At 46.9% G+C, this 15,151-nt stretch overlaps 1 protein-coding gene across 1 annotated transcript in view; it reads left to right on the top strand.

Annotated features, from left to right (window-relative positions):
- The window catches only part of LOC308150818 (uncharacterized protein), a gene marked incomplete at both ends in the record, with an annotated part of 48,213 nt that overhangs the window by 9,871 nt on the left and 23,191 nt on the right, over window positions 1-15,151 (top strand). The window contains 5 exons of the mRNA XM_080523610.1: window positions 641-736; window positions 837-1,067; window positions 1,167-1,189; window positions 1,273-1,391; window positions 2,997-3,559. Of these exons, the coding sequence (XP_080379736.1) occupies window positions 641-736; window positions 837-1,067; window positions 1,167-1,189; window positions 1,273-1,391; window positions 2,997-3,559 (1,032 nt within the window). The remainder of the gene's footprint in view (window positions 1-640; window positions 737-836; window positions 1,068-1,166; window positions 1,190-1,272; window positions 1,392-2,996; window positions 3,560-15,151) is intronic.

Raw genomic sequence — 15,151 nt, 5'->3', positions numbered from 1 at the left:
GTCAGTGAGGGTCAGTGGGGGTCAGTGAGGGTCAGCGGGGGTCAGTAGGGGTTAGTGAAGGTCAGTGAGGGTCAGTAGGGGTCAGTGGGGGTCAGTGAGGGTCAGTGGGGGTCAGTGAGGGTCAGTGGGGGTCAGTGAGGGTCAGTCAGGGTCAGTAGGGGTCAGTGAGGGTCAGTGGGGGTCAGTGAGGGTCAGTGAGGGTCAGTGGGGGTCAGTGAGGGTCAGTGGGGGTCAGTGAGGGTCAGTAGGGGTCAGTGAGGGTCAGTAGGGGTCAGTGAGGGTCAGTAGGGGTCAGTGAGGGTCAGTAGGGGTCAGTGAGGGTCAGTGAGGGTCAGTAGGGGTCAGTGAGGGTCAGTAGGGGTCAGTGAGGGTCAGTAGGGGTCAGTGAGGGTCAGTGAGGGTCAGTAGGGGTCAGTGAGGGTCAGCGGGGGTCAGTAGGGGTCAGTGAGGGTCAGCGGGGGTCAGTAGGGGTCAGTGGGGGTCAGTAGCGGTCCCGGGCCTCGTTAATGAGGCCTACTGCAGTCGGGATGAATCTGTTTTAGTGTGGTGAGGTTCTGGTCCTGATGGACCTCCTGCCAGAGGGGAATGATTCAAAGAGTTTGTGTCCAAATCTCCTCAGTAAAGTTTTGTCTCAATCCAGGAGGAACTCCAGACAGATCTGAAACCCTTACAGGAGAAGCTGGAGGTCTTTAACAAAGTTAAACAAACCTGTGATGAAACATCAAAGCACATTAAGGTACTGTGTACGTCAGGCAACGTGTTGTATTCAGTGATGTGGTCTTCTCTTGTTCTGCTCAGTATTATTATGCTCAGATTATTCCCTTTGCTGTCTCCAGAGCCAGGCCCAGCACACAGAGAGACAGATTAAGGAGGGGTTTGAGAAACTTCACCAGTTTCTACGAGAGGAAGAGGAGGCCAGGATAGCTGCACTGAGGGAGGAAGAGGAGCAGAAGAGTCAGATGATGAAGGAGAAGACTGAGGCACTGAGCAGACAGATATCATCACTTTCAGACACAATCACAGCCTTAGAGAAGGAGCTGAAAGCTGAAGACATCTCCTTCCTGCAGGTAAGGATGCCTTCTCTCAGACAGTAATTGTAAATGTATTCAAAGACTGATTGATGACATCACTAGTATTGATGACACTTCTCCTCTGTTCCTCTCCAGAACTTCAAGGCCAGTAAGAAAAGGTAAGTGATCTGTCTCTGGTCTCTCTTCTCTGTGGTTCTGAACCCAAGCCCACAGCAGCACTGACTCCTGAATGTTCTTCCAGAGCCCAGTTCACACTGCCAGACCCAGAGAAGGTTTCAGGAGCGCTGATAGACGTGGCCAAACACCTGGGCAACCTGCAGTTCAGAGTCTGGGAGAAGATGCAGGGGATTGTCAAGCACGGTTAGTAGTACTGACGAGAATTGCATTAAGAATAACTATTAAATAGACTATTTGAATATGTTCATAGAAATACAACATTGATAAATGTGTAGCAAGCCCCAACTTTTATTTTATTTATTTTTTTATTTTTTTATTTTACCTTTATTTAACCAGGCAAACATGTAAGAACAAATTCTTATGTGCAAATGCAGCCTGACCAAAAAGCAATGGCTCTTTGGGGGGGGTGGGAAGCTAGAAATAAAACAAGGTTAGGTAATACAATAAACAATAAAACAATAAAACAATAAAACAATAAAACACTGGCAAATACAGATGCATTAAAATACTAACAGTCAGAGAGAGGGGAGAAAGACGGAGGAGGTAGGGGTGAGGAAGAGCGGAGGTGAGGGATAGCGGGGGTAGTGGAGCAGGGGTACTTAAAATGAGGCAGTGATGGGTTATGGGATGGGTGAGAGACGGTGATCAACAGGTGCATTGATCGACTATGGTTTGATTGATCGAACCGGAAAGCGCTGCGCCCGACTACGGTACGGGCTTTGGGGATGGTGAGTCGGACAAGATCACTGGATCTTAGAACGATGACGGGGCGGTGAGAGAGGTGCAGAAGGGATGAGAGGTAGAACGGTGTTTTGCAAAGTATGGATTTGTAGATAATATGAAGCCTGTGACAGAGCCGTCTGCTGTGAAGAGATGTCCAGTCTACAAGGGTGTACAGATCACAAACTTGCTCCACACAGTAACAAATGAGATGGACAAGAATATAAAAAGTGCCAAGGTTTATTAATAATACATGAGCCCCATAGTGCTTTTACTCTGGGCTGGCAGGTAATGCTAGAGAGACTTCTGACTGGATGTGACAAGAGAAATGATGCTACTAGTTCACCACCGTATAGGTGCAACACAATTCACAGCACACAACTCCAAACTGTTTCACACTGTTGGTCACACGTGATATCCACACAAAACACACAAGTGATTAGATGCCAAGTAGAGTAGTGTACGTACACACACACACACACACACACACACACACACACACACACGTGTCAAGATTCACTTTGTCTATCTCCAGCCATCCAGCTCCAGGGTTGCCAGATGGGCGGGGTTACCGCAGAAAGGGCTACTTATGATCACACTGGGCAGGGAAAAAAAGCATTTAGGTTGGGCTGGATATATAGCATTTAGGTTGGGCTGGATGTATAGCACTTAGGCGCTATCAAAATGTCAGGGCCTGAAAGTTACAAAATGCGTGAAGTTAAAACACACACCCTAGGTAGCTACACACAATGTGCAGGTTTTTATTTTTTTTTATAAAAATACAAACATCATTGGCAACAGATATACAGTTTAGGGGTAGGAGATGGGCACCTGCCCAATAGTAATTAGCGGTTTTCTGACAATATAGGATTTGGGCTGGTTTTCGGTGGATTCAGCGGTTTTTAGACTGTGGCTAGGCTGGAAATTGTCAACCCCATCTGGCAACCCTGTCCAGCTCTCCTAATAACTCGCCCTGGTTTACTCTGGGGAAGTGGCGATATAGGTATAATATGTATAATAAATAATACAGCGCATAATGTGTAGAATGCATCTGTGTTTGTTTTGAAGCTCCTGTGATTCTGGACCCCAACACTGCACATCCCCGGCTCTCTCTGTCTGATGATCTGACCAGTGTGAGACAGAGAGGCCCAAGGCAGCAGCTGCCTGACAACCCAGAACGGTTCATGAAGTATCCAAATGTTCTGGGCTCTGAGGGGTTCATCTCAGGAGAGCACAGCTGGGAGGTGGAGGTGGGGGACCATCCTGACTGGGTCATGGGTGTGGCTAAAGAGTCCATTGACAGAAAGGGGGTGGTACCTGCATCACCACAGTATGGAATCTGGGCTATAAAACAGAGGGATGGTAAGTATACAGATGGAGTGGGTAAGACCATCACTCTGAAGAGGAGACCCCAGAGGATCAGAGTACAGCTGGACTACAACAAGGGGGAGGTGTCCTTCTACGACCCTGAAGACAAGACACTCATCCACACTCATAAACACACCTTCACTGAGAGACTGTTCCCATACTTCTGTATTGGAGGAGCTGGTGATGCTAAACACCCTGATCTGCAGATCTGCCAATCAAAGGTGTCTCTGACCGTGATGTCATCCCAGAGAGGAGTCAAACATGTGACACCACCCGATTTAATGTTTGGACATTTTTGGGGAAGAATGTGAATACATTTCAGCATGGTTGAAAATCAACGACAGATCGCTAGTCAACTAACACAGCTTCTTTTGTGATCCTGCTAACAATGTTAAGTAGTGTTATAGTTAACTAGGTAGCAGTGGGGATTACTCACCCAATCCATTGCATTGCAATATTTTGTTGTGATTCTCAACAACGTTGAAATGTATTTCAGTTTTTCAACAATTTGATTGGTTGCCGACTTGTTCCCCCCTTTCACCAGCCGCGGTCACATATACTTATCCTTCTTCTTGTTGTTTTCAATAATTGATTGATTTACATTCATGATTGTATCTTAAGAATGTTGATTTATTTTTTATTTTTTTACTGCTGCCAATTAACTAAATGTGGCTCAAGGGCACAGGAGTGAGTCTTATGGTAATTAGAATCACAAATATGAAAATATTTTAACAACGTTAACATTTATTAAAATTGTTCTGAATAAAAGTCTGAACAATTTGATTGGTTGCCAACTTGTTCCCGGTTTCACCAGCTGCCGTCACAAATGATCTGATTTTATTATAATTTGTGACACGGTCTGGTGAAAAGGTCTTCATGCCGGCAATTCTCAATTATTGTGCAAATGATCAAAAAGCTTCTTTAAAAAGAAAAAGAAAAAGTGTTTTCTGTTTTTTTTCATATTATGAAAGTTTAAGTGTTGAAGAGCCCACTCTATATAACAAACAACAGTTTTAGGACCACTAAATACCCTAACCATAATGACTAAATACCCTAACCCTAATTGGTGAATTGCATTCACTGTATCATCTGCTGTCCTGTTCCTAGGCTACTAGGTTAGTGATACATGACCTGTAAACAAATTCACGTATTTGGACGTGTTCAAAAGCAAGGACTGTGTGATCATCTAATTATGTGTATCTATGTATGTATGTTGATGCTCTATCAGCATGTTGTGATGTGCTAAACATGCAGTTAGATATTCATAGCGATGTTCTTTCTTAGCTGCTAGCTAGCTACCAACGCGGTGGTAGCAAACGCGTCTGTTTAGATTCAGAACAATTTTCTCCGGTATTTGGTTTCAAATCACATTCAAATGAGCATATCTTCTTCAACTATTTTCAGATTTCAATGTATGACACATAATTAGAAATCTTACAATCTGCACTTCTATAATCTATAAAAAAGAAAAGAAAAGACTTTGCCCTACTTGGGGACCTTTTCACCAGACCCTGTCACATTTGAGCTCAGGTTTGCTGTGATTATCTGTAGTCTACGTGATACGCAGGACTACGCCGTATACCCACTCGGAAAGGACAAGGATTTCCGTATACCCACTTAAAAATGTGCGGCGCTTTGTGACAGAACTTTCACACTTTCATTCATTAAATTCACCCAGTCTGTGTTACGAAGTACTTGACTTTTGGACCATTGGGACTGACTCTAGCGTCATATACCATCAACGGGGGGAAATGCGACATGAAATATGTCAAAATGCAGCACTTTCATGCACAGATCAGCCTTATATATTATAGATATACATTATAGATTCAGCGTCTTTGAGCCCTGGAAAAGCGCTATATAAAAACAATTAATTATTATTATTATAACATGTAATGTCAGATATATAACATTAGAAAGGGAGCGCAGATTTATTTTTATGGCGTTCCGAAATGTGGCTGGGAGGGAAAAATCACAGTAGGCCTATACCCACTAGAAAACACTAGACTACACCACTGATCTTGGCCCTCTTCTCTCTGCCCTGCATCTGGGCCCAATAGAGCTCTCAGGTCTTCTGCTAGCATATCAGCCCAATAGAGCTCTCAGGTCTTGTGCTAGCATATCAGCCCAATAGAGCTCTCAGGTCTTCTGCTAGCATATCAGCCCAATAGAGCTCTCAGGTCTACTGCTAGCATATCAGCCCAGTAGAGCTCTCAGGTCTTTTGCTAGCATATCAGCCCAATAAAGCTCTCAGGTCTTCTGCTAGCATATCAGCCCAGTAGAGCTCTCAGGTCTTCTGCTAGCATATCAGCCCAATAGAGCTCTCAGGTCTTTTGCTAGTGTGACGGGGTGTATCTTTTCATGAATCACTCTCAGCTGGATGGCTCACGTTCATTTATTCTGTAGAAAACAGTGCATCAATTTCTGGACACGGGACTTGCAGGGTCATCGAGCTACATTCGCATCAGTGGTTAAGAATGAACTGAGCATACAGTAGTCACTCATACTACACAAATTATAACAATAATATGAAACAAAAATACAAAATGTGTAGACTACATAAATCTTCACTTGTGTGATCATATAGTGGTATTCATTTAACAACACCAACAAGAAATCATAACATCCAAATGCATGGAAAAACCCCGCACTTGGAATACGCATGCGCACCACGTGCAACAATGGCTGCAACCTGACTGCTAGGTAAGCCGCGAGCGTGTTGCAAACTAGCGAGGTGGAAGACCCAACCTCATACAATACGGTCTACTAACAGAACAACAGACATATAATAACACAACAATAATAATATTACCTGTAGAAAACAGTGCATCAATTTCTGGACACGGGACTTGCAGGGTCATCGAGCTACATTCTAAAATGATGTTACACACGGACATTCACGTTAGCGCCATCATTGTTAACAACAGAAAACTCACATTAACAAACTTGTGATATGTTCCAAACTAACATACTATGAATGGGAAACTCAAAACAGCTATCTTACTTATCAAACATTCAAATAAAACAGAGGTACATTAATAATCTCTTAAATTATATGCGATCTCAGACCCTGCAGAAAACATGACCTTACCGCATCAGTGGTTAAGAATGAACTGAGGGAGATCACGTTACGTCCCGTGCAATTGCACTGTCCAGCTATATTTACACAGCATCCGGGTCACGGACACAGCATCCGGGTCACGGACACAGCATCCGGGTCACGGACACAGCATCCGGGTCACGGACACACCCCGGATATACCACGTCATTAAACCCCTAGAGGGCGCAGTTTATACCTATTTTAGCTATAATTGAACTTGACCTTTCTACTCCGTTACATACACCCCCCTTAAATTATACTAAAATGGGGCAACAGCATGAAAACCGGAGGACAGTAAAAAAAAAACAGGAGCGAAAAAACAAACAAATGACAAAACAAAAAAACAACGTGGATCTCGAGCACTGATGTACCAAAACTCAACATTATAAATTCTTCCATAAGAAGTGTGTAAGGACAGATTGGTACCAAAACCCGTACTTATCACAGAGGAGAAAGAGATGCCATCTACATCCCACAGTTGTACATAACTTTGCCCTTACAAGAGGATCTCATGACTCTAGGTCACGACTCAGACCGGAAGCAAAATAAATAAAGAAAAAAAACTGGATGCACTACGCCCCTACATAGACGCCGCAATGAAACTAAATGCAGAACTTATGAAAGGCTCAGTACTCCCTTTAAGCATCTGCCCTGACATCTCACAAATAAGCCTATTTGGGTTCCTAACACTCCTCCCACATCTCGTGACAACTGATGGAACTTGAGCACTCTGTGAACGTGTGCAAACTACCTGCTCCGGCTCAACCTCAACTAGAATTGGAAGGTCACCATGGGCATCACATCTAGCTTCAGGTGAGTGTACTGTGTCACATACTGTGTCAGGGGGATAATCAGTGTGGCAGTCAGGTACAGAGTCATCAGGAACACTATCCAGCAACTCATCTGGTCGGTCTTCCTTCGAGGCACTCGGCACGGGCATAGTCCCTCCGTTGACTTCTTCCTCATGGATGCTCTCTGCCCCCGCGTGCTCAGGCGACTCCAAGACCCAGTCCCTGGTGCGCAACCGAGAGGCCTCTTCAACATCAGAGGTGACAGAGCCCTGAACACTGGCACAGGAAGCTATAGACTGCGACTCCTCTAGGGATGCCGGGTTCCCATCTTGTTCCGGAACTGTCAAGAAGTCAACCGGAAGCAGCATGTTCCTGTGTACAACCTTCTCTCTCTCTTCGTGACAACATCTCTGATCCTGTACACGTTGATGTCCGATCTCACAGACACCACATCGAAAGGAGTTGATTCCCACCGGTCTGCGATCTTCCTCTTCCCTCTCTCACCTCGATTGGCAAGTAGCACTTTGTCACCAACACCCAACGGCAGTCCTCTGACCTTCCGGTTGTACAGTTTGGCGTGACGATCTTGTTCCCTGATGGCATTCCTTTGAGCGATCTGTGCTGCTTCAGAAAGATCTCTCCTCAGATGTTGCACAAACTCATGACGACTGACAACGGCATCATCCTCCAGCACATGATGAAACATGACATCCACGGGCAGCCGTGGGACCAGTCCGAACATCAGGTAGAATGGCGCGAAGCCCGTGGTCTCATGCACAGTGGAGTTGTAGCAGAAGGTCAGTGTCTGGAGCATCTGTGGCCACCTGGACTTGCTCAGTGGAGGGAGGGCCCTTATCATGCCCCCGAGGGTCCTGTTGAACCTCTCTGTGACGCCGTTGCCCATGGGGTGGTATGGAGTCGTATGGGACTTATGCACACCTGCCATCTCTAGTAGATCTTTTAGAAGCCGACTCTCAAAGTTAGCTCCCTGATCCGAATGGATTCTTTTGGGGAACCCATATATGCAAAAAAACTTGTCCCATAGACAGCGGGCAACTTGTTTCGCAGTCTGGTTCCGACAGGGGAAGGCAAGAGCTACTTTAGAAAAATGGTCCGTAACAACAAGAACATCAATGGTCTTCTTGTCGCTCTGCTCTGCGGTCCAAAAATCGATGCACACTAAGTCCATAGGAGCTGAAGTGCGGATGCTCTCAAGAGGTGCTCGGGCGTGTGGTTCAGGAGTCTTCCCCAAAATACATCTCTGACAGTGCTTCACGTGATTCTCAACATCCCTCTGCATGCCTGTCCAGAAGAATCGTTCACTGGCCAGAGAGGATGATCTTGAGCGACCCTGGTGGCCAGCAGCATCGTGGACTCCATGCAAGACTTGTCGCTTCAGAGCTTCTGGAGTGACGAACTGAAAGATCCTCTTGTCCCTGATGCGGTCTCTCTTCACACGGTAGAGGAGTCCACTACGCACTCTTAACTTCTTCCAGTGTTTCAACAGCCTGAGCACACAGCTAGACTCAGCTGTTCTCTCGTGTGCATTTGGTTTCCTATGTCGCTGCATATAAAAGAGAACCCTGCTCACTACAGCATCTTGTTGCTGGAGATTGTGTAATTGACTCTGTGGGATGGCGATGGAAGGGTCTTCCTCGGGCAATTGCAAATACTCCGGATTAATGTAGGGCAGCTGAGAAACACCCCCAGTACGATGGACGTCCATGACAGCAGACACCTCCTCAGCACTAATGGCACCTCCAGAAGACTCAGGACTCAGGACCTCATCTGTGTGCTGAACACCTTGACAGTTGGTAGTCAGCCGGAAAGCGTCCTGCACCGTACCAGCCACTACTCCATTCACCTGATCCAGCAAGGACAGGTAAGGCTCCCTCACCAGGCGATCGCTCACACAGGACTTAACAAATGGCTCACGGCTCAGCGCATCAGCAACTATGTTCCTAGGCCCTGGGATATAATTCAGATCGAAATCATATGCAGCAAGTTTGGCCACCCACCTCTGTTCGCATGCATCTAACTTGGGCTTCGTTAGGATGTAGGTCAAGGGGTTGTTATCCGACCACGCTGTGAAATGCACTCCCTTCAGCCAGTGGGAAAACTTCTCGCATACAGCCCACTTCAATGCCAGGAACTCAAGTCGGTGAGCTGGATAGTTCAACTGAGCATGTGACAGCGTCCTACTAGCGAAGGCAACTGGTCTTGCAACTTTATCACCAGGCTGGAGCTGAGAGATGACGGCGCCAATCCCATCGAATGAAGCATCCACTGCTAGGATAAATGGCTTTGCGAAATCAGGATGGGCCAGGGTTACAGAATGCAGGAGATCGCGCTTCAATGTCTCGAAAGCATCCCTACACTCGGGCGTCCAGTCAGCTGGTTTGAGCTTTACAAGATTGTGACATTTCTTCACTGGTTTTCTCCCTCTGCGTGCCTTTTCTCCAGCGTTCTGTCCAGAGAGAAGCTTGAACAGGGGTCTGGCCTTAGAGGAACAATCTTCAATGAAGTGCTGATAGTAAAGCATCATGCCCAAGAAGGACCTAATCTTCTTCTGTGAAGGAGACACCCCATCACTGTCCATCAGATCGGATACCTGTACTTGGCTAATGGCTTCAACCTTCCCAGGGTCCGTCTGCACTCCTGACTCATTGATGATATGGCCGAGAAACCGTACTGATTTCCGCAGAAGATAGCACTTCTTTGGAGCCAATTTGAGATTGTTGTACTTCAAACGAGAGAAAACCATCTCTAGACACTCGAGTGCCAGCTGTTCTGTAGGAGCGAAGACCATAACATCGTCTAGGTAGCACAATAGACTGGTGAAATTCTGATCCCCAAAGATCGAGAGCATCATCCGCATGAATGTAGCCGGGCTGTTGGACAACCCTTGAGGCATCCGGTTATATTCATGCAGGCCAAAGGGAGAGGAGAACGCAGTGTATTTCTTGTGGTCCTCATGTAAAGGCACGTTGTAGAAACCAGAGGTAAGGTCCATTGTGGAGAAGTAGGCATTACCACCTAGTGCAGCCAGCGCGTCAGCCTGATGAGGCAGCGGATGTGCGTCTTTCGTTGTCCTCGCATTAAGCCATCTGAAGTCCGTACAGATGCGCAATCCTCCATCCTTCTTCCACACAAGAACCAAGGGCGAGGCATATTCGCTGTTGGACTTACGAATTATGCCCTTCTCCTCCATGTCGTTGATGGCAGACCTCAGCTTCTCGTAGTGGTTCGGTGGCACTCTGCGGTAGGGCAGGCGAAATGGCCTCTCGTCCACCAGATGTATCTTGTGCACGAAGTCAGACGCCTCACCACAGTCCAACTTGTGGCGTGAAAAGATCGACTCGTATTTCACAACAAGCTGACAAAGCTTCTCTCTCCACAGGTCAGAGACTTCACACGCGTCCAAGTCTAGGTCGCGTAGACCAAGTTCCTCCAGTGCCTTTCTGATGTCTTCTTTGGGCCTTGCTACAGACTCACCAGTCACGGATTGTGGGGAAGACTGAATGTGGTCGGGCGGGGACAGATCTTCAGCGGCAATGCAGGGGAACACGTCCGCCAATTTGGTGTTTCGCTTCAGCACTACCGGCTCACCGGTGGGATTCACAACCTTCATAGGCAGCCATCGGTCGCCCCACATCGGCGTAACAACTCTGCCAACCAGAACTTTATTCGGTCTGCATCTGGACTGAGTTGGTTCCACAACCACCGTACTGCCCTCTGATATAGGTGCCGACACAGGGAGTCTGCCCCATACAAGATGCTCACTATTTGGCTGTAGCACCACACACTGTTGTAGCTTCAGTGTGCCAACCTTCTCAGGCACTGTCTCACCCCTCCATCTCTCTGTATTGGAAAGGAGAGAGAAGAAGTGATGACAGTCCCCATCACTGCCACCACCATGTTCAGATATCAGCCGCCAATAGCTGTCAGTCTTCCTCATCAACTCTAGGATTTTCTTGATGGCATTACTGCCTAGTATCATGTCATCGGTCTGTCCAGGCACCACAAGCATTGGGATGACCATCTTGCAGTCATACACCACCACATCGACATTGTATATTGCCTTAGGTACAACTCGGTGACCACCACATCCTATGATAATGACATCATCAGCGGGGCATCCTCTCAGATCAGGGTTACGCTGCAAGAGACGCGCCTCCGCAGCCTCGCTAAGCGTGCATGCCATAGAACCACTGTCTATCATCGCTCTAAGAGAGACATCTGCAGCGGAGACAGTGGTGTAGAATAAACTATCAGACCTTTGGACTCGGTGTAGACCTTGAAATACTACTGTTTTGTTCGAAGGCGCTCTGGAGATGAATGACTTGTATGTTGACTCACAATCAGCCATTTCATCATTGGGAGAGATATCAACAGGATCTGCACAGTCCTCCTTTGAATGCAGATCTATAAGTTTCCCTGCTGCGCCGACTGGGCACGCCCCTGCATCGGACACTTGGATCTGGGGTGTCCAGGCGAATGGCACTGGAAGCAGAGCCTCTGGTCACGGCAGTGAGTCCAAGCAGAGTGTCTAGCGTCGCCCCACACAGCACACGGCAGGTTATTCAGACCCTCAATCCTGGGGGGGCTGGGTCTATACTGCTTGTTTGACATGTCCTTAGCAGGAGCAGACTTCTCCACTAGGACTTTCTCTAGCATTGAGATGATACGTTCAAAGGCCTCTGCCCCCTTGTCTGGGCGAGTGTCCTGCTTTTCAGGTGAACACATATCAGTGCCTGACATCTCAACTCTGTTCACTAGCACACCCTCACTGGGCCTTTTACTCACGGCTGCGGCAACACCGTTCGAGCACACCTGAGTGTGGAACTCGTCGAGTACATCTTGGACCTCTACAGCAGTCCACTTATCGATCGTCTTTGATCTGAAAGTCATGGCAAGCTCTTTGGATGGACAGTTCCTGATGAACATACGTGTCACCTCCAGGAGAGGGCACTCAAGTGTTTTACCTTGTTCTTTGAGGCGATCAGTGGCAACATCTGCAGCTTGATTGAGGCGTAGCCAGTAGTCATACGCATCCTCACCACTCTTCGGCAGCGTGGTGTAGAAGTCGGCTAGGGGGATAGGTGAACAGGGAACAGCAGCAAAATGCTTACGTAGAAGACAATAGATGGCCTCTGGGTTTTCAGCGACATTAATGCCACTGCTCCTGGTCCCATACTTCACTACATCCTTAGCCCTGCCCCTGAGATGGGTGAATATTTCTTCCGCCTGCTGATCTGCTCTGATGTTCGCCTTTTTCACATAACTCTTCATTATGTCTTCCCACTCACGCACATTCACTGCGTCCTTATCATCCCCTCTGAACGTTGGAGGCTCCTTCACCCTCCTGTGAGGTACCAACTGGACTTGGGACAGGTCTAGACTCTGGGTGGATGTATCAGTGGGCGTGGTCTGTGCATGCGCAGTGCTAAGAGGAGGTAGCGTTGAGTCAAGGCGTGCAAGTATGCTATCTGCCAGCTGTAGACCAACATCTCTAATTATGTCACTCATCTGGCTCACTACATTAGGTAACTGGAAAGCAGAGATTGGGGATGGGGCATCACTGACCCGTGTGCTCGGTGCATGATCAATGTCCTGGCTCTGAGAAGGAACTGTGTCCCTACTAACTGAAAGGGCCCCAGCAGCATCCTGACTACCCACAACATGAACATCACCCCCCTGAACAGGACTATCATAACTCAACACTGGAATCCCCCTACCTCCACTGAGGAGGATCGCTCTACCCCTCCCAATGCTACTGCTTAGTGGCGTACTGAAACATCCTGGTCTGTGGCTCATGTTGAATTACAATTCAAGAAAACAGTACTATACAGACTAATCAGATAAAAGACCAGTAAAGAAAAATGTCACCAAAACAGCAATAAAACTAAAATAAATCACAGATCACATTCATTAATTCAACAATCCATTTGTGCATAACATCACCGAATGAACTGAGTGAAACCATACACCGCCCACCAGACAGCACGCAGGAGCGGTCCAGCAGAGTGATCCAGCAGAGTGGTCCCGGTTCAAGGTGAAGAGTTGACTTCAGGTCCACAGGTCACGGCACCAATGTGACGGGGTGTATCTTTTCATGAATCACTCTCAGCTGGATGGCTCACGTTCATTTATTCTGTAGAAAACAGTGCATCAATTTCTGGACACGGGACTTGCAGGGTCATCGAGCTACATTCGCATCAGTGGTTAAGAATGAACTGAGCATACAGTAGTCACTCATACTACACAAATTATAACAATAATATGAAACAAAAATACAAAATGTGTAGACTACATAAATCTTCACATGTGTGATCATATAGTGGTATTCATTTAACAACACCAACAAGAAATCATAACATCCAAATGCATGGAAAAACCCCGCACTTGGAATACGCATGCGCACCACGTGCAACAATGGCTGCAACCTGACTGCTAGGTAAGCCGCGAGCGTGTTGCAAACTAGCGAGGTGGAAGACCCAACCTCATACAATACGGTCTACTAACAGAACAACAGACATATAATAACACAACAATAACAATATTACCTGTAGAAAACAGTGCATCAATTTCTGGACACGGGACTTGCAGGGTCATCGAGCTACATTCTAAAATGATGTTACACACGGACATTCACGTTAGCGCCATCATTGTTAACAACAGAAAACTCACATTAACAAACTTGTGATATGTTCCAAACTAACATACTATGAATGGGAAACTCAAAACAGCTATCTTACTTATCAAACATTCAAATAAAACAGAGGTACATTAATAATCTCTTAAATTATATGCGATCTCAGACCCTGCAGAAAACATGACCTTACCGCATCAGTGGTTAAGAATGAACTGAGGGAGATCACGTTACGTCCCGTGCAATTGCACTGTCCAGCTATATTTACACAGCATCCGGGTCACGGACACAGCATCCGGGTCACGGACACAGCATCCGGGTCACGGACACAGCATCCGGGTCACGGACACAGCATCCGGGTCACGGACACACCCCGGATATACCACGTCATTAAACCCCTAGAGGGCGCAGTTTATACCTATTTTAGCTATAATTGAACTTGACCTTTCTACTCCGTTACACTAGCATATCAGCCCAATAGAGCTCTCAGGTCTTCTGCTAGCATATCAGCCCAATAAAGCTCTCAGGTCTTCTGCTAGCATATCAGCCCAATAGAGCTCTCAGGTCTTTTGCTAGCATATCAGCCCAATAGAGCTCTCAGGTCTTCTGCTAGCATATCAGCCCAATAGAGCTCTCAGGTCTTGTGCTAGCATATCAGCCCAATAGAGCTCTCAGGTCTTTTGCTAGCATATCAGCCCAATAGAGCTCTCAGGTCTTTTGCTAGCATATCAGCCCAATAGAGCTCTCGGGTCTTCTGCTAGCATATCAGCCCAATAGAGCTCTCAGGTCTTTTGCTAGCATATCAGCCCAATAGAGCTCTCAGGTCTTCTGCTAGCATATCAGCCCAATAGAGCTCTCAGGTCTTCTGCTAGCATATCAGCCCAATAGAGCTCTCAGGTCTTCTCCTAGCATATCAGCCCAATAGAGCTGTCAGGTCTTTTGCTAGAATATCAGCCCAATAGAGCTCTCAGGTCTTTTGCTAGCATATCAGCCCAATAGAGCTCTCAGGTCTTCTGCTAGCATATCAGCCCAATAGAGCTCTCAGGTCTTCTGCTAGCATATCAGCCCAATAAAGCTCTCAGGTCTTCTGCTAGCATATCAGCCCAATAGCGCTCTCATGTCTTCTGCTAGCATATCAGCCCAATAGAGCTCTCATGTCTTCTGCTAGCATATCAGCCCAATAGAGCTCTCAGGTCTTTTGCTAGCATATCAGCCCAATAGAGCTCTCAGGTCTTCTGCTAGCATATCAGCCCAATAGAGCTCTCAGGTCTTCTGCCAGCATATCAGCCCAATAGAGCTCTCAGGTCTTCTG

Source organism: Nansenia antarctica (assembly GCF_963989245.1).
Source record: "Nansenia antarctica genome assembly, chromosome: 2".
In the NCBI taxonomy this organism is placed as follows: domain Eukaryota; kingdom Metazoa; phylum Chordata; class Actinopteri; order Argentiniformes; family Microstomatidae; genus Nansenia; species Nansenia antarctica.
This window is presented reverse-complemented; position numbering and strand designations above follow the sequence as displayed.